An 18,352-nucleotide genomic window follows, 5' to 3' on the forward strand; every position below is an offset into this window, starting at 1 on the left:
TTATCACAACAGTTGGTGATTAATTTCATGAAAGATTCATTGACGATTAATTGTCTCCTCATTTCATGTTTAATAGATAAACACAATAAAATCTTAACGATTAATCGATTATCACAATAGTTGGTAATTAATTTCATGAAGGATTAATTGACGATTCATTGTCTACTTATTTCATGTTTAATAGATAAACAAAAAATTTTCAACGATTAAATCGATTATCACAATAGTTTGTGATTGATTTCATGAAGGATTAATTGATGATTCATTGTCTACTCAGATCACGTTTAATAGATAAACAAAAATTATTTAAATTATTTACCTGACAAGTCTCCACTCTCATTGGCTGACACCCACACAATTTACCAAAACCAGGCCCCTCCTTTCAAATCCACAAACACTCAAAGTCACAGATATAGAGTAGGCGTGACAGCACACTCTGTTGTTAAATAATGCAAAATCCATGCATCCATACATTTCCTTTGCCACTTATCCTCACGAGGGTCGTGCTGGAGCCTATCGAGGCTGTCAACGGGCAGGAGGCGGGCTAGACCTTGAACTGGCTTCCAGCCAATCGCAGGGCGCATCGAGACAAACAGACGCATTCACAATCATACCTATGGAGCAATTTAGAGTGTCCAATTAAAGTTGCATGTTTTTGGGATGTGGGAGGAAACCCACGCAGGCACGGTGAGAACATGCAAACTCCACACGGGGTTGAACCCGGGTCCCCAGAACTGTGAGGCCAACGCTTTACCGGCTGAATAATGCAAAATCATCCAATTATTAAAAAAAAAAAAAAAAAAAAAAAAGCATCCAATTTATCGATGGGCTGGTTGGTGGAATAATAATGTTGTAAAAATATTCCCAGATATCCGATAGTATTTTTTTTCCACGTCCTTCTTCGGAGAGATGTCCACACAGTACAAAAGGGTTGCGCCGCACAAACATAGAAAGACAAGCGCACCCCCACACACGTCCGTACACGCAGTACAAGTCATTTGTCTCCCCGGTACTTGCGGGTATTTTATGTTTTGTGTCCTCGGCGCACGCTTCCATCGACTCGCTGAAGGAGCTCTGTCATAAATATTTTATCTGGTAACGACCAAACAAGCAAAAGCGACAAAAAGATGTTTTTATTTGGGGGGGGGGGGGGTGGAGAAGGAGGAAGCTCGCCGACTTCACCTGTGGTTTGCCGTCATGTGACTCAGGGGAGGAGGAAACACAAAAGAGGAAGACACACACACACACACACACACACACACACAAGCGCAGTGATGCTCACACAGACAGCCTCATTGATTTTGTGCGCTAACACTGTCCTGTCATCACATACAGTGTCAATCTGCGTGACCCCCTCCCCTCACCCTTATACGTGTGTAAATGCCACACTTGACACTTGTCCCCCCCCCCCCCTTCCGCGAGCCCCTCCTCTCCTCATTAGAAAGACCCCTCTCCTCCCTTGATAATCCTCCATCTTAGCACCCCCTCCCACGTACACACACGCACAAATCCCCCAATCATCCTCCTCCACCCATTCCGACTGCACATGCATCACGACGGCGCTGCGCACACTGATTAAAAGAAGAATGTCCCCCTCCTCCCCAACATTCATCATGTGACACGATTCGAGCGCACGGTGGAAAAAAAAAATTGTTCGTCCTCACGTCGGTGTTCGATACCCTCGAGGGGTTCAAGGTTGCGAGCCCTCGGGCTCAACAACCCGCACCGGATGCGCCGTTGGTTCCAGAAGATAAACATCTGGACCTGTCAAAAGACTGCAAAACAATTCCAAAGAATTTTGTTTTCTTATCCCACCTCCCCCCACCCCCCAAAAAGTCCCCACACCGCTGCTCACATCAGGGTTTTGTGAAATAATGTTCAGCGGTTCTAGTTGGCCTTTCCTGCTCTTTTGTTGTTTGTTTGTTTACGTGAACACTGACATCGATTTCAAACTGTTCATTCCTCCCTCCATCTTGTCTTTGACTCCCAGTTCCTGCTAAAGAAAACCAGTCCATGTTTGCGCAAAACCTTCAAGCGTCTGCAAGAATGCAAACAAATGTCAGGAAACAAAACATCCATCCATCCATGCTTTTCTTTGCCGCTTATCCTCACGAGGGTCACGGGACGGGATAGACTCGGTCTTTAAGAGATAACCACACAAAAAAGGACCTTCTTTGCACCTGCTATGGCCACAACTAATTATTTAACCTGACAAGTCTACACGTTCATTGGCTGAAACCCACGCAATTTACCAAAACCAGGCCCCTCCTTTCAAATCCACAAACACTCAAAGTCACAGATGTGTGACAGCACATGCACATTTTGTTAAATAATGCAAAATCCATCCATCCATTTTCTTTAGCACCTATCCTCATGAGGGTCACGGGGAGTGCTGGAGCCTATCCCAGCTGTCAACGGGCAGGAAGCGAGGGAAACCCTGAACACGTCGCCAGGGCACATGGAGACAAACAGCCGCACTCACAATCACACCTTGGGGCAATTTAGAGTGTACAATTCATGTTGCATGTTTTTGGGATGTGGGAGGAAACCGGAGCGCCCAGAGGAAACCCACGCAAGCATGGGGAGAACACGCAAACTCCACACAGGCGGTCCAGAATTGAACCGGGGACCTTAGAACTGTGAGGCCAACGCTTTACCAGCTGAGCCGCCTCTCCGAAAACATCTTAAATGTAAATCGTAGTGTGTGCTGCCTTCCATTTGATGGTTGATTGGTTGAACAACATCAAATGCTCAGTTCTAAGAGGGTGTACACACTTTTGGAAGCACATTCTCTCAGTTGTTTGACAAAATCCGAGTTGCACGGCCGGGAAAAGTTCTGCAATGATTTATCGTTGTCTCGTTTTTCTATGGCACACACGGGAAAACGTGGCGTTTGAGGGGTGTGTAGACTTTTCCCATCCGCTGCACGCTGCGATTTTGTCAGCTGCATTTTGTCAAGTTGCTTATGTGCTGTGTTGTGCTGTTTTTGCTTGGTCACTGAGAAGAGATGCAGCCTCCCCCCTTTGGATCTGCTTCTTGGCTCCCGTCTCTGGGCCAAAATTCCCAGCATTCCTCTCCCACTCCCACTCCCACCTCGTCCTCTGGTGCCCACAGTTTGGAGGTCATGACTGCTTCCAGCGTCTACTCTCAACCCCCCCCCGTCACGCCACCGCCTGACCCCACCTCCCCCCTGCCCTATTTCTACCCAGCATGCCAGCGGTGGCGGGGGGCCGGCTCGAGACCTCCACCCCCGGCGGGGGGGCCGCGACCCGGCCCGGCCGGCGCGGCGGGCGTCCTGGAGCGCCTCCAGCGCGGACAAATTCAGGTCCAGAAACGCCGAATATATTTTGTCGTAAAAATAGGAGATGGCGACTGAGCTGCCAAACAGATAATAGACGGGCCAAAAAAATAGAAATGTGTCCCACGGGGAAAGAGAGAGAAAGAGCGAGAAAGAGAGAAAGAAATGGCGGGGGCCTCAGTAATTTGGTATTTCCTTTCTGGACCTGGGAGGAAGGGCCATTGCCCTGGAGTACACACACACACACACACACACACACACAACTCCTTTAATGACCCTTAAATGTGGCCTTGGGCACCGCAGCCCAAGAGCAAAAGCAGAGAAAGGCAAAAGATAGTCGGATGGTCGGATACAAAATGCACTACGGTACAGTACCCCCAAAAGTAAACAAACGGTACAGTACGTCCTCGCGACACGAGGGGTGCACGCAAACACACGCACACCAATGCAAGAGTTCAACTGGAGGTTAGACCTTCAGGCTCCTGGACTCAAAAAAAAAAAAAAAAAAGAGAGACAGAGAGAGAATTCATAAGCAGCCACACTCGCACTACTGGGATTACACACACACACACACACATGCAGGAAAAAGGGAAAATGAAGACTGAAAAGGTTTTTAAAAAAATAAAAAACATCTCAGATAGATTTTGGGGGGGGGGGGAATGTTCGCAAGGTCAACACACAGGTTCCAAACGTTGATGGTCCAATGGTTGGATTCCGGTCTGGTGATTCCTCAAAACAATGAAACGACTGATATGCGTGATTCACTCCAGTATGCCTCTTCCTTAAAGGGCCACTGTCATGAAAAGCTATTAATGGAAAAAAAAAAAAAAACGCAGTCGGAATGGACCCATGCATTTTTTTCCACCGCAAAACATGATTTTGACGGATATGGCTTATTGTAACTCCCCCCGTGAAAATCCTCTCGATGGATTTGTTTTCAAAAAGAAGCAGGAAGTGATGTACAGGGCAGTAGAGCAGTTTTACATGCGGGAAGGTACTTCTTGTTAGCTCGTGTTAGCCAAAATGTCAGCTCGTTGCATTGCTGGATATTGCTCGAACACTCGGGGGGATGGATTCGCTCTTCATACTTTTCAAAAAGATCCGATTCGTTGTAAAAAATGGATTTCACGGGTGCAAAGGAGGAGAGCTACTTGAGTTTAAAATGACAGGTAGGTGTGTATACAGCTACTAAAAAAAAAAAAAAAAAGTGCTAAATGTGTTCGATGTGCCCGTCGGCGCCGTGTCCGCCGATTACGGCTTCAGTCAAGCTGGCTCATACATCCCGTCTGGGAGTCTGCTGTTAATTAGAATTGATCCGCATATCATCTAAATATGGCTGGAAACGATAGGGCAATATTGCCCCGGTAACTTCACTCAGTCGCGAGATGTTCTCTTCTTCGAAAATAGCTTCTGGAAGCAATAACACTCAAACATATGGTAATAATAAAATTCAATAGAAAGTAAAGAAATTACATGGATTTTGCAACAATTTTTGCTTCACTTCAGTGGACATTGGGCTGCTCCTTCTAGTGTGTGTGTATCTTAGCCACCTGGGGGCAGTACAATAATAAAGATAATGTACTGCAGTAATATTAGTCGTTCATCGCAGAGGATAAAGGACGCCCGTGAATAATTGAATATTTTTTTGTTTGTATGCGGTGCTCCACATCGATGATAGTTTTGCGAGGCTGCCGATTCCATTTTGCTCCGTGTTAGCGTGAAGCTAGCGGACATGACGGCTAAGCTTTGTGCTCGTGTGAAATACACAACACAACAGCGCTACTGTACTTGGACGGCCGGACGGATGGGGAGGTGGCAGACAGGTGAAGGATGGATGGTTCGGGGAGGGTGGTGGGAGGTCTCTGGCGGTCTTTGATCGTCCCAGCAGAAATAATCAACAAAGCCCTGGAGCTGGACCTGTGTGTGTGTGTGTGTGTGTGTTTGTGACTGTGATGGGGTTGGGGGGGGGTGATTTAGGCTGCCCGCCAAGACTAACTCCCACTAGGAGCAAGATCAAAGACTCCCCTCTCTCTCTCTCTCTCTCTCTCTATCATATTCCTTCCATCCTGCCGCTCTCGTGTCACCCGAAAACATTTGTGTCGTACAGTCGCAGTCGCACGACGATGGGAGCGTTTCCCCTGGAGAGAGAGAGAAAAAAAAAACAAAAAACAAAAACACGCAAACGGGCACAAAACGACCGGCGTCTTCATCAGCGCGTTGTCATGGGAGCAGGCGCGTGGCCTCAAACCTCACGATGCCACTTGCCTCCACGTACGTACTGTCTCATTGAACGGGAACACGCGCGTACGTTGCGTGGTGACAAATACAGAAATGCACGCTAATTGGAAAGATGAGGCTTCCGTCCCATTGAGACCAACGCCATTTTTTTTGGGGGGGTGGGGGAGGGGCCTTGAAATATGTTAAAATTGGCAAATAAATCCCCAGATTCCAGTTTGTTCCTCCTCCTGCATCATTCACTCCATCGTCATCGCACTCCATTTCTCGACCATGTTTCCACTCCGGCCTACACACAAACACACACACACACTGGAGCAGTAGTCATTCTACTTATAGCCTCGCCATAAATCAACCTGTCATTCTCCGTCATGCTGGCTGCATTTCGCTAGTGAGGCTAGCGGCAAACACACACACACACACACACACACACACACACACACACACACACACACACACAGTGAGGGATGGCGGTGACCGCATCTACAAAAGAACACACAAACACAAAAGTCCGAAAGGTGCTCAAGCGAACGTAGCAACACACAAATGGGTTATGAGTGACGGCAAATGAAAACAAACCAAAAAGTTATTTCATTCACGCGTTCCAAATCTGACATTTGTCACATTTTAGGCTCAAATGAATTAGTGGGGGACCAAAAAAAAAAAAAAAAAAAAAAAAAGTTCTTTCTCCCAAAAACTGCATGACTTAGGTAGGAGCCTTGAGGAATCCCAGCATTTCATTGAGCTTAGTGCGGGAGTGTGCGCGCACTGTGTGTGACGGCAAGACGGCACGCTCCTGCATATGCGACGTCACATGACCTCCCCGATACGCGAGAGTAGCCTTTTATTGTGGGCAGCCAAAAGGACACCTGACAGGTGGAAGAATTTTCGCAGCCTTCGCTCACAAAGTGCCGTGAACAATATTTGAGAAAACCGAGTCTTTTGTGCACACAGAGATCTGATGAACAAAACGAGAGCAAAAACATCAAACGTGTCAGAATTTGATCATTACAGCGAGCAGGTGTACCTAATAAAGTGTCCAATAAGCGGTGGCTTATATATGCGGGCGGGGGAGGGGGGGGTGAGATGATATATTCAGGCTGCCGCTGACTGGTGGGCGCAGCGGCTGATTATATTCCATTATGATGATGGCGATGATGGTCATTTAATGGAGTGCTAACATGCAGAGTCAGTGATTCGGGCGCAAAAAATGACGGTTATTGTTCTGCGCCATTTATTTGAAGTATGCTACGCGTACAGTAAACAAGAGTGATGGATTATCATCATCTTCTGACACCGTGTCACGTCTCATATCGCGTTGAGCATGAGCAGAGATGACAAATTAACTTTTTTTTTTTTTTTGGGAGGGGGTGGGGCTGGTTGGGGGACAACCTTCAGTACAGATTCACTGTCCAATTTATTAGGCACAGGCAAACGCGGTTCGTAACGCGCGTGTTATGCACGTCCAAGGTCGCACATCTCAGGCTTTTGGTATGTATCTTCCAGAAGTCGTCCTCCCTCCTCGCTCTGCTGCTCTCCTCCTCTGCATTCTTCTCTCATCCTCCCTTCACCCCCCCCCCCTGTCTCTCTCATACACACTCCAGACTGTCCATTGCTCTGACCTCTCTCTCTCTTTCTCTCTCTTTGTGTGTGTGTGGAGAGTTGGCCGTCTGCCCGGCTCTTTTCCTCCTTTCCCCGCTCTTTCCTTCCCTCCCTCTTTCCCCTTTGTATCTTTGGTCTTTGTTGGCTCTATCACTCCATCTATTGATCTATCTATTTTTCCAATCTCCTTTTGTCTCGCCTCTCCTGTGCCCCTCCCACCCTCCGATTCTTCCACCCAGCCCTCTTCCTCTGTTGCACGTATTGTGCGCATCCTCTTATCTCTTCATCCTCTCGGTTGTCATCCGCCCACTTATCTCCTCGTCCCCTCTCCCGTTTTTAACCCCCTCCACTTTTGCTCATCTCTGCTTGCTGCTGCTGCTGCTGGTGCTGGTGATGGTGATGGTGTGGCAAAGAAACGCCGCTGGGGCTCGGCAGCCAGCTTGGGCCTCTCTCTCTCTCTCTCTCTCTCTCTCTCTCTCTCTCTCTCTCTCTCTCTCTCTCTCTCTCTCTCTCTCTCTCTCTCTCTCTCTCTCTCTCTCTCTCTCTCTCTCTCTCTCTCTCTCTCTCTCTCTCTCTCTCTCTCTCTCTCTCTCTCTCTCTCTCTCTCTCTCTCTTGGGCACGGTGCCCACAGAGGGTGGGTACGATCGAGCGGGTGGGGGTTGTGTGTGTGTGTTGACCGAACGGAGCATATTTTTGTTGAGTCACACTTGCTAAGACTTCAAACAAAAGCATATGTTTTCAATTTTGCTGGGAAAATGTCACCTCATTTGGAATTTAAAAATGAAGCGACTGCTGTAGAGTGAGCAGCTCTTGTATTTTGTCGACTGTAAAAATTCGCATTTTTGGGGGAGCTCAGCGGAATTCCTCACAAAGGAGGACTCAAAATGCTTATCGCTACTCTCAAGTTGAAGTTTACTGTCAAACTAAACATGAAACAAAGAGAATCACGCTTATTTAAAATGAATTTGCCGTACGAAAGTCTGCTATCTGAACACTATCTCGAGAATAGGAAATGCCATAGATGTGCTAGCAAATCTTTAAGCTACTAATGGAAGTCACAACACATGCAGACAGAGCATAGAAGAATATTCACCAGCATTCCTTCTTTTCATTCTGTGAAAAACATAGTCCAATTGTCGCAGTCTTCTTCTGTTACTCATTGCGTCCTATGTCGGTATGTACCACGCCGCCTCCTGTTGGCCAAGACGTGCACACCAGTAACACTAAACCCATTGAATTATTGCATGAAGGACGCACAAAACGCTCAATTCATGGCCACGGAACAAATTAAACTTTCAGCTCAAGGCAACGCTGTATTGTCATTTGGAGCAGAAAATGACAAATGGCCAAAGACCCCCCCCAAAAAAAACTCCACTTTTGCTTACATGATCCAAAGCTATATTTTTTTTCTTGCATAAATAATACGGATGTATAGATTCCTGCCACCAGATAGGGAGACTAACTTCCTCTCTTGTGGCCTTCACCCTGTTGCCCTCTGGGTTTATGGCCACTACAGTACTAGTAAAGAATCAGTGAGGCAGCGCCATCTGTCGGTGAACTCTTTTACTACAATAACACCGTTTCTCCTGCACTTGACGTCTATCTGGGGTGATAATACGCAGCGCCAGAGGAGGGAGAACTGCGTTAAGTTAAGAAAAAAATTAATAACTATGAAGGCGATCCGTGCAAATCTACATGTTAGCAATTCTATCAAGGCGTTTGTGCTTCATCTAAAACATATTTTATATATTATATCATATTATAACAGTCTTTAATCCTCATTTGGTTCAAGGCAGAAGACACAAAAGTAAGATTGAGTGCCCTAAGTATACTATTATAAAACGTTTTGTGTGTGTGTGTGTGTGTGTGTGTGTGTGTTTATCTCCTGTGTGGGATGTTTCGAGATGTAGTTGCGAGGAGTGACCAGTAGACGGCGGCGTTCCTTCTCATCTGACTTGCAGTTGCAAAAACTACGTTGCTCACTTGAGTTTTGAGTTTGACCCTCTCACGCAAGCATTGAGCTAAATGCTAGAAAAGGTCAGTCTAAAACGAGGATTAATTCCCATTTTTTTTATTAAGCATCTGTACTTGATTTAATTAGGTTTACCCAATAAAGAGACCGGTAGAAGCCAAATGGGAGAAAAATCAAGTGACTGTATGATATTGCACGGCAACGCTGCTCATTAGCACACACAAATGCAGTTTTGTTTCATTTCCGACCCCTGCCGAATATGCTGAAACGGCAAAATGTGTAACCAATTTCATTAAAATGCAGCTTTGAAGGTCAGAGGCGGTTAAGTTGGTGTTGTGGCTTGCAACGATGACCAAATAACGCAGGCTGGCGCCTCGTGGCTCTTATGCAGACAATTATGTGCATAGTAGTGCTCGTGTAAAATCCGCACGCACATGCATACATTGGTGGGGACTTATGCCAAACTACGCCAGGCCTCGCCACCGCCCCTTTGAAAAATCGCATTTGAAGCGCCTCGTTTCTCAAAGAAATAGCGACGTTCGCCTTCAAGCGCGTTAGCATCCTTGACTGATTGGTCCCGAAAGGGTCACGGGCGACGTGTCTTGCCTCACACCGACACACACGCGGGGGGTTAAGCCCCGTTCCCAAATGGAGGAGAATTCCCAGGATGCCCATCAACCAATCAGAGATCATCATTCAGAGAAGCTCTTCAAATGAAGAGGCCCCGGTGTTCAAAAGCACCTCGATATGTCTCTGTAATCGTTATGAGTGTTCCCACTGGGACACACACACACACACACGTGCACACAAACTTTTGGAAACCCCTTAGCATCACTTCAGAGTTTGATTACAGAGTGGAGAGGTACGGGTCAGACACTAAAATTGCATTTCAGACGCACACGATGGAAAAATCCACTGAAATATACTTCACCTGTTTACTTTACTTTACCTACTTGTGCAGGAAAAAAACAGCCATTTTTTTTCCTGATGTATGGGGGTTAAAGGGCACCACAAAACTCGAGCCAGTCTTCAAATCTGTGTCTAAAGTGCCTGAATACTTTCACAGGTTTCCTTGACACATTCCACCCAAAAAAAAAAAAAAATTCCCTACCAGAGCGCTGCAAATTTGAATTACTCCCTAAAAAAAACAAAAAAACAAAAAAAACATGTGCATCATTTCTACCAAAAATAGAAGGCGGGCTGCACCGCGTAGTGAGAGGGCAGCCTTCATTTATGCTAAAAACACACATTGCACTTCATAAATGTCATATACTTGACGTGCAGGCACTTTCCTAAACATATAGACTAAATTTAGCTCGGGAGGAACTTCACATAACTTCACATGGTCACGACATACGTTGTAAGTACCCAAGTACAGGACTGCTCTTTGAATGAAAACAATATATAAAATATTTACACATGTACATTTTATACATTTATCTTCTTACCTTATCCGCTTGAATCCTTTCGTTGCTCCAAGAAGTTTGTCCAAAGTGGAAACGAAAAGGAAAAACTGCTGAAAGTGCGAGAAAGAAACCCAGTTCTTTTCGCCTTTCTATTATGACAGCTGTCACCTTAAGTCCACTTCTTTTTTTTTTTTTTCGCGTCACGCAAAGTCCATTTCACGTGCAGGGGGGAGCGGTCAAAACGGTTGTCCGCCGAGGGAAGGTTGGGAAAGTCCTCCAAAGTCCGATGCAAAGACAGAACCGGTGGCCGCCGAACAACAGGTGTCGGGATTAAATGAAAATGAATCACAAAAGTCAAGTCCTCCAACACACAAGTTGCAGTGTGATTCAAAGAAGCGCAGGAACTTTCTTTTCAGCACAGTGCACCAAACTTTTTTTTTTTTTTTTTTTTTGGAGCGACCGAAAAAGTTGCGGTTCCGACTGCCGAATCTGCTCCTCCGTGCTGTGTGTCAAAATGACGAGTGAGAGGAGGGAGTGGGTGTTTCTATGGGAGGAAGGTGTGTCCGTCACCAAAAAAAAAAATAATAAAATAAAGATTGAAAAAAAAAAAAAAAAAACACATGTCAGGAGTGGGATTTGAACCCACGCCTCCATTCGGAGACCAGAAATCCCACTTGGACAACGTGGAAGGTGACCAACCTTGAGTCTGGCGCCTTAGACCGCTCGGCCATCCTGACACGAAAACTGCACTGAAAAATTCATATTGTGTCCTCACAATTATCTAATAATGCGTCAACACTGTGCGACAATAATAATTTGAGCATGTCAGCCATTTTGCTTGAAATCAGCGTGATGAATCGATGTTGTGTGTAGAAAGAATTCAGTAATTTGAAGAAAATAAATGTAATGAAAACGTTCAAGTTTCAAGTTGTTGTTTTTTTTTTTTTTATGAAATCACAAAACTGTGTCAGGAATGGTATTTGAACCCACACCTACATTAAGAGACCAGAAATCCCACTAGGACTATGTAGTAGGTGACCAACCTGGAGTCTGGTACCTTAGACTGCTTGGCAGTCTTGGCAGGGAAAGTTTTCATGACGCATTCAAATCCATTTTTAACAACTAAACCGCCATTGTGTCCACAAAGTAGTTCGATTACAAAATAATGCGTCAAAACAACATTAAAGAATTTGATCGTGTCAGCTATTTTGCTTGAAAACAGCGTGATAAATCGATGTTGTGTGTAGAAAGAATTCTGTAATTTGAAGAAAATAAATACAATGAAAATGTTCAAGTTTCAAGTTGGTTTTTTTTTGGGAGGGGGGGGTATTAAATCACAAAACTGTGGGATTTGAACCCACACCTCCAATTAGAGATTAGGAAATCCCCCTTGGGACTATGTGGAAAGTGAGGAACCTTGAGCCTGGCGCCTCAGACTGCTTGGCTATCCTGACATGAACAAAAAGTTTTTCATGACGCATTCAAATGTAGTTTTAATAGCTTAACCGCCATTGTCCAAAAAGTAGCTCGATTACAAAATCAATAATGTGTCAAAACAACATTAAAGAATTGGAGCGTGTCAGCCATTTTGCTTCAAAACAGTATGATGAAACAATGTTTTGTGCCAAAACACTTCCGTAATTTCAAAAAAAGAAAATATACATTGAAAAGGTTCAAGTTTCAAGTTTTTCTGGGGGGGGGCATTAAAACTGTGTCAGGAGTGGGATTTGAACCCACGCCTCCATTTGGAGACCAGAATTCCCCATTGAGAAGGTACTGAGCCTTGAGTCTGGCGCCTTAGACCGCTCGGCCATCCTGACATATTGGAAAGTGTTACAATCTGCTATTACCAGAATGAAAGAACCTCTAAACAATTTAACCTTTTTGCGCTGTAAAAATATTTCAAATTGAGAATTCAAAACATTGCATGTATTGATGAGCCCCCCCTTTTCGTTAGCTAACACAAAGTGATCAATTCCCCCCAAATATTCAGTCAAAAAAAAAATTCAGGCCATGTTTGAACTACCTTTTTTTTATTATTATTATTATTATTCAAGGTGAAATCTTAAAAATGTTCTCCGTTTTGAAGAGCAGAATTGCCGGGTTGTGTCGAAGAGCGACGGATCCTTGACCGCGGGACCACACAGGAATGCGGGCATGCCGAGCGCCGCCGTTCCCACCAAGGTCGCAGCAACTCTGAAGGTGAAGAATCTTCTGGATGTTTGGAGTGTCGGCGGCTCACGGCTTATTTTAGCAGCCGGGCTCCTCTCACGTTGTTTGGATTTCCTCTTTTTTCTGTTTTTTTTTTTATTGCACCTTCTTCGATAACGCTCCCCCCGTGTAATATACGGGATTTGTCCAAACGCTCCCACCGCCACGCTATCTCAAGGACATCGGCGTTCCCGCGCAGGGGATCACCCGCTATCGGCGAAAGTTATCGCGAGTGCACAACAGCAGGTAGCGTTAATGCGCGCCTCTCAGTTCCCCTCGCGTTTTTCGATACGGATCTCGTATCGGATTGGGTGGAAACGCGCCCTAATTGTCCCCCCCCCCCTCCCAAATTAATCCCCAAATAATAACACATTGCCGCATTTATCATCATTTGCGCACATGCGAGGCGGAATATTTGTGTGGCATATTTATTTACTGTGATAACAGCCATTAATGTGCGTGATTTAGTGCAGATCCACGAGCGGTTTACTTTGGAGCGCCTCGTTGGCCGCGCTGGATGTCCCCCCCTGAATGCGCCTCTATATGCGTGACCTGAAGCCCGCGCTGCGATACATAAGTCAAAGAGCTCAAATGATTAAATAAATAGCGAGCAAAAAAGAGGGCGGGGGGTTAGAATGGAGCAAAAGTCCGATTAAAAACGGGCTCGTTCTAGCTCGTCCTCGCAGGGGCCGGCTTGATTTTTTTTTTTTTTACGACGGTAGATGGAGAAAGCAGAACGCGATGTGAAGGACAGGTAAACGTGGCTTTTATACATCCTACGGTGGAAAGAATGCAAAGTGCAAAGGGGGAAGAGGCCGTCGCACGGGACAGATAGCGAAGAAGAGCGAGCCCCGGGATGGAAAAAGGAACGGAGGCGAGAGGGGTCCAGATAACTTGACGTACGCCAAACGTACGCGCAGATAGCGGGAACGCCGGAAGGTCCATTTGGGGACATTTGTCTTTACGGCGGCTCCCCCCGAAAAAAAAAACGGCATCAGGTGTGTTAGAAAATGCTCTCCAGCAGCCAGGAACAGAGATGGAGCCGCATTTTATTCCAATTTCATTTCCTCTCGCCGAAGCGACAACAATCAGACCTGCAAACAACGCACGGGGTCACACGAGTGGAATTAAAACGTTAGTCATTTACACGTATATATTAGCAAAAGCAAACATATTTATATTCTCTCCCTCCCCTGCCCTCAAACAAAAAAAACAAAACAAAGCAGATTCCTCCTCCTCCCGGGGTCGTCGTCCGCAGAAAAGTCACCGTAAAGGGATGATTGCGAATGTTTCCCGGCACCGCGGAAGGCTGACTGAAAACCACTGAAGAAGAGGACGTGAAAGAAGAAGAAGACGACGACGAGAAGATAGCAGCGTGTAGTTTCAAGACAAAATGGCGGACGGGGAGAACCGTGTGCGCTGGCGTCCCTCAAAACGTCTTTTGATGACGGCGTCCCTGTTGCTGTTCTGAGGACGCCGCCGAATGTTTCCGTCTACCGCGTCAGCTGCTGTCCTCCAGGGCGTTGACGACCTGCTCCAAAATGTCGGGGCAGCGGTCGGCGATCTGCTGCAGCACCTGGTTGGCGTACTCCTGGAGCTCGGCCGCCTCCCGCTCGCACAGCGCCAACTCCGCCTCCAGCTGCGAAACCAAAGAACGACAACGTTGTCACGCGCTGCTCGCTAGGGTTGCGTTGGCCGTGTCGTCGTTGAGCCGAAGTGGATCGTGAGAGAAATGTTGAGTTAGCCTTTGGGCTAAAATACTGTCATTTCACGAGTATAATACGCACCCCCAAAGTTGACCCAAAACAAAAATCAGGAAAACCCTTCTACCCATGTACAATGGGCACCACCAATTTGTTGCTCCCCATATGCTCAGAATATTAGAAATGATCTATATTTATATTTTGTTAGGTTTTTACTTGTATTGTTTTTCAAAAAACTGTCCGTACAACAATCAGGAATAAAAATAATGTCGGTAATGTAATCTCGGGACAGCCCACAGGACACGCTTGTCCTGGTCCCTGTAATTGTCAGAACAGAATCCCTCAACTGACTAAAATTAATGCTCAAGGATGGCACAACATTTTATGAATATTGTGAACACATATTTCAGTCTTAAAAATATAAACTCTTTAAGATTGTTTATTAAACACTGCATTAAATATTTGTGCATATCGCTTCATCCCATCCCAAAAAGATCCATAGTGGCTACCCTTAGTGCATCGCTGAGGAACTCATCATTGATGACTTGAAATATTTTTTTTTTACCGTTACTGTAATACATATAAATGCGTAACATATGACATCGAATATCATATCGAAATGTACATGTATACATTTTTTTTTACCACGCTATGTACCTGTATACGACTATACATATATCCTGTATTTTTTAATTTTTCATCCACACCTAAATATAATGTGCTCTATTAACTCTGAAAATATTTTTTTAAAATTTTGCGCATTATATTCGAGAAATTACGGTCATTAGAATTTTTACCATGATCGTTTTCGAAATGCGTACAATGTGAAAGTGTCTGGCCGTGAACTTTTCAGGACTAAAACCCCGTCTTGTTTTTTAATCAACACTTGGACCTACTATGCTACTGTATTTGAATATTATTGAATAATATATTGAATACACACACACACACGTCAGACTTCGCAGTACAAAATCCAGCGCGCGGTTCCGAATGCCCCCGCGACGAGCGGAACATTTCTGTGAGAAAGCGCCGGCGCTGTTTGCTTTGGCCGCGAGCGGGCCCGCCGCGTCTAACCTCGAGCGCCTTAATGACCAATACATCTGTATCAATACGAGTGCTGCGCAAGGAGCCGCGTAACGCGAGCTAACATTAGCCGCCGTCTGTAACGCGCGCAAACAGTTTTTAAACATTGCCAAAGTTTTCAAAGGTTAAATCTCGACTCCTTTTCAGCGCTCTCATCTGGCAGCCAGCAAACTCAACGGCACATTAATGCTCATGTGTACAACATCTGGTCGTAATGGCGCCGTTAATGATTCGTGAAAAATGACACGACAAATATTCTCAATCCATATATTGTGTTTTTTTTTTTTTTTTTTTACAGTGGTGGCTTGAGATATGAGTTGCGATTGTTCTGTGGCTATGTTTGTAGCGCAAAACATTTGAAATTGTCATTTGCTGTTAAACGAAATTAAAATGAGATTCATCTTCCTGTAAAAAAAAAAAACAACAAACATTTTTGGGACATGTTATATAAAAAGAAAAAACTCCACTGTATTATCAGAGTTTCACAATTACTGTTCGTGGCTCAGTAAGTCAATGTTTTCATGGGATAAAGCGAGGATTGTCATATTGTCAGTCTATATGTGTTGCGTCACTGTTTGTGTTCAAATATCCGTGACTTACTGTAATTTCCCGAGTATAATACATCCCGAAGTATAATGCGCACCCCAAAATTGACCTAAAAAAAAAAAAAAAAATCAGGAAAACCCTTCTACCAATGAACAATGCGCACCACCAATTTCCCGCTACCCATATACTCAGAATATTCGGAATGATCTGTATTTATATTTTGTTAGGTCTGTACTTGTCATGTTTTTAAAAAAAAAAAACTGTCTGTACAAGAATCGTTAATAATAATGTGCATGTGCTGATGGAGCGGTAATATATGGGGATGAGTATACGACTTTTTATTTTTCATCCATACCTAAGCATAATGCACCCTGAAGTATAATGCGCACCCCCAAAGTTGACCTAAAAAAATCGGGAAAACCCTTCTACCAATACACAATGCGCACCACCAACTTGCCGCTACCCAGATCTGTACCTAAGTATAATGCGGCCGGAAGTATAACGCGCACCCCTAAAGTTGACCTAAAAAAAAAAAAAAAAATTAGGAAAACCCTTCTACTAATGTACAATGCGCACCACCAACTTGCTGCCATCCATATGCTCAGAATATTAGGAATGATCTGTATTTATATTTTGTTACGTTTGTACTTGTATTGTTTTTAAAAAAAAATATCCGTACAAGAATCGCTAATAATAATGTGCATGTGTTGATGTAGTGGTAATATACGGGGATGAGTATACGACTGTATACGACTATACAGTGTGATTGTATTTTTTATCTTTCATCCATACCTAAATATAATGCGCTCTATTAACTTTTTGAAAATACTTATTGGAAAAACGTGCGCATTATTTTCTGAGAAATGACGGTAAGCGTTGTGTGACCTAAATCAAAGTAATCATGTCTGCTCCGGCCACGGACACCTCTTGCGTCAGTAAACCAACGAGACATTTCCCAATTTTTAAGGCGCTCTCAAACGGCTTTAGCCGCAATCCGCCAGAAAAACAGCCGTAAAGATAAGATGGGGCGCAGATACGGGACGGAGAAGGTGTCACCTATCTCCTCCCCCCCCCCCCCCCCGCAACCTTGACCCGGCAAACACTCGAGATTTAGAAATTGCGAGGACGCCGGCGAGACGTGGAGGCGCTGAAACGGATTTTTCTGACGGAGGACGTCCGTCGTGGATGATGCCCTTTTTTTTTTTTTTGTGTTGATTGTTGTTTTATTTTTCCCCCCCAGATTTCTAGCAAAGCTACACAAAGGCAACCACGTTCATCCCCAGAATTTTGTGTCCTTATTATTATTATGAAGGTGACTGCAATGCGCTTCGGCGACGAGCGCGGGTGAAAAGCACAGATAAAGAGCTAAGATATGTGCGCGAGTGGGCGCTAGCTTGTAGACGATTTTTACTACAGCCATTAAAGCTCCATTATCGTGATGGATTATCATCTGCGCGCCCGATATGTATGCGCGCCGACACGCCGGTTATCAGCGTAGGAATGGAGCGAGTTGTGTGTGCGTACCCTGACTCACATTGCAGGCCTTGAACGTCTACACAGTGGGACACAAATGTTGTGTTCCAAAAGACGGCGTGACTCACTGCAGAGACTAAATAATAATATACCACTCACACGATGTTATTCCAATTGGACTGGAGCCACCTAATGGATGAAAATGTTTCTTTTAATTTATTCTTTATTTAATGTCATTTTTATTTTAATCCGATGTATTATTTTGCATTTTTTTATCTTACGTAAGTAAATATGTTTGAATTAAAATCCCACTGAAAATTTTATTTGTTAAATTCCACCCATCCACTTTCTTAGCCGCTTATCCTCACATGGGTCGCGGGGAATGCCGGAGCCTACCCCGGCTGTCAACGGGCAGTGGGCGGGGTACACCCTGAACTGGTTGCCAGCCGATCGCAGGGCGATTTGTCAATTATTTCCAAGTGATCACATTTTCAATAGCTGTATTTCAGTTTAACTTTTCACCGTTAACAAATTCGCCATATAAAAAAAATTCAACCTTCAAAATTCAAACGCAATATTTCCAGTCTCCTGAGAGTCAACTGGCTGAAATTTGCCGTTTGAAATTCACCGTCGAAATTCAGTGTTAAGAAGGCAGGGTTACTTCAGGTCAGAACACCCGGCCAATCCAGTTGAGCTTTCTTAGTCACGTGACGGCACATACTAAAAAAGCATAAGTTTCCTCCCACATCCCAAAAACATGCAACATGAATTGGACACACTAAATTGCCCATAGGTGTGATTGTGAGTGCCAACGTTTGTCTC

The 18,352-nt window shown here is 44.8% G+C and overlaps 2 protein-coding genes and 2 non-coding genes across 6 annotated transcripts in view; all 4 read right to left on the bottom strand.

Moving 5' to 3' along the window:
- The window catches only part of wnt5b (wingless-type MMTV integration site family, member 5b), a 45,459-nt gene extending 34,412 nt beyond the window's left edge, over positions 1-11,047 (bottom strand). Inside the window, exon 1 of the mRNA XM_061806966.1 lies at positions 10,557-11,047. The gene's annotated coding sequence lies outside the window, so the exon portion shown is untranslated. The remainder of the gene's footprint in view (positions 1-10,556) is intronic.
- An 88-nt stretch (positions 11,048-11,135) lies between these two features.
- On the bottom strand, positions 11,136-11,251 carry trnal-caa (transfer RNA leucine (anticodon CAA)). The gene is made up of 2 exons: positions 11,214-11,251; positions 11,136-11,181 (listed from the first exon to the last, which is right to left on the bottom strand). It is a non-coding gene; the product is annotated as a tRNA-Leu (tRNA).
- Positions 11,252-12,226: 975 nt separating this feature from the next.
- Positions 12,227-12,334, bottom strand: trnal-caa (transfer RNA leucine (anticodon CAA)). Its single transcript has 2 exons — positions 12,297-12,334; positions 12,227-12,272 (listed from the first exon to the last, which is right to left on the bottom strand). It is a non-coding gene; the product is annotated as a tRNA-Leu (tRNA).
- A 1,392-nt stretch (positions 12,335-13,726) lies between these two features.
- Positions 13,727-18,352, bottom strand: part of LOC133493432 (ELKS/Rab6-interacting/CAST family member 1-like) — a 68,809-nt gene continuing 64,183 nt past the window's right edge. For all 3 annotated transcript variants that reach the window (XM_061806783.1, XM_061806785.1, XM_061806784.1), the window contains one exon: positions 13,727-14,364. In XM_061806783.1, the coding sequence (XP_061662767.1) occupies positions 14,227-14,364 (138 nt within the window). In that variant the 3' untranslated portion in view covers positions 13,727-14,226. The remainder of the gene's footprint in view (positions 14,365-18,352) is intronic.

Source organism: Syngnathoides biaculeatus, chromosome 20 (genome assembly GCF_019802595.1).
Source record: "Syngnathoides biaculeatus isolate LvHL_M chromosome 20, ASM1980259v1, whole genome shotgun sequence".
Taxonomy (NCBI): domain Eukaryota; kingdom Metazoa; phylum Chordata; class Actinopteri; order Syngnathiformes; family Syngnathidae; genus Syngnathoides; species Syngnathoides biaculeatus.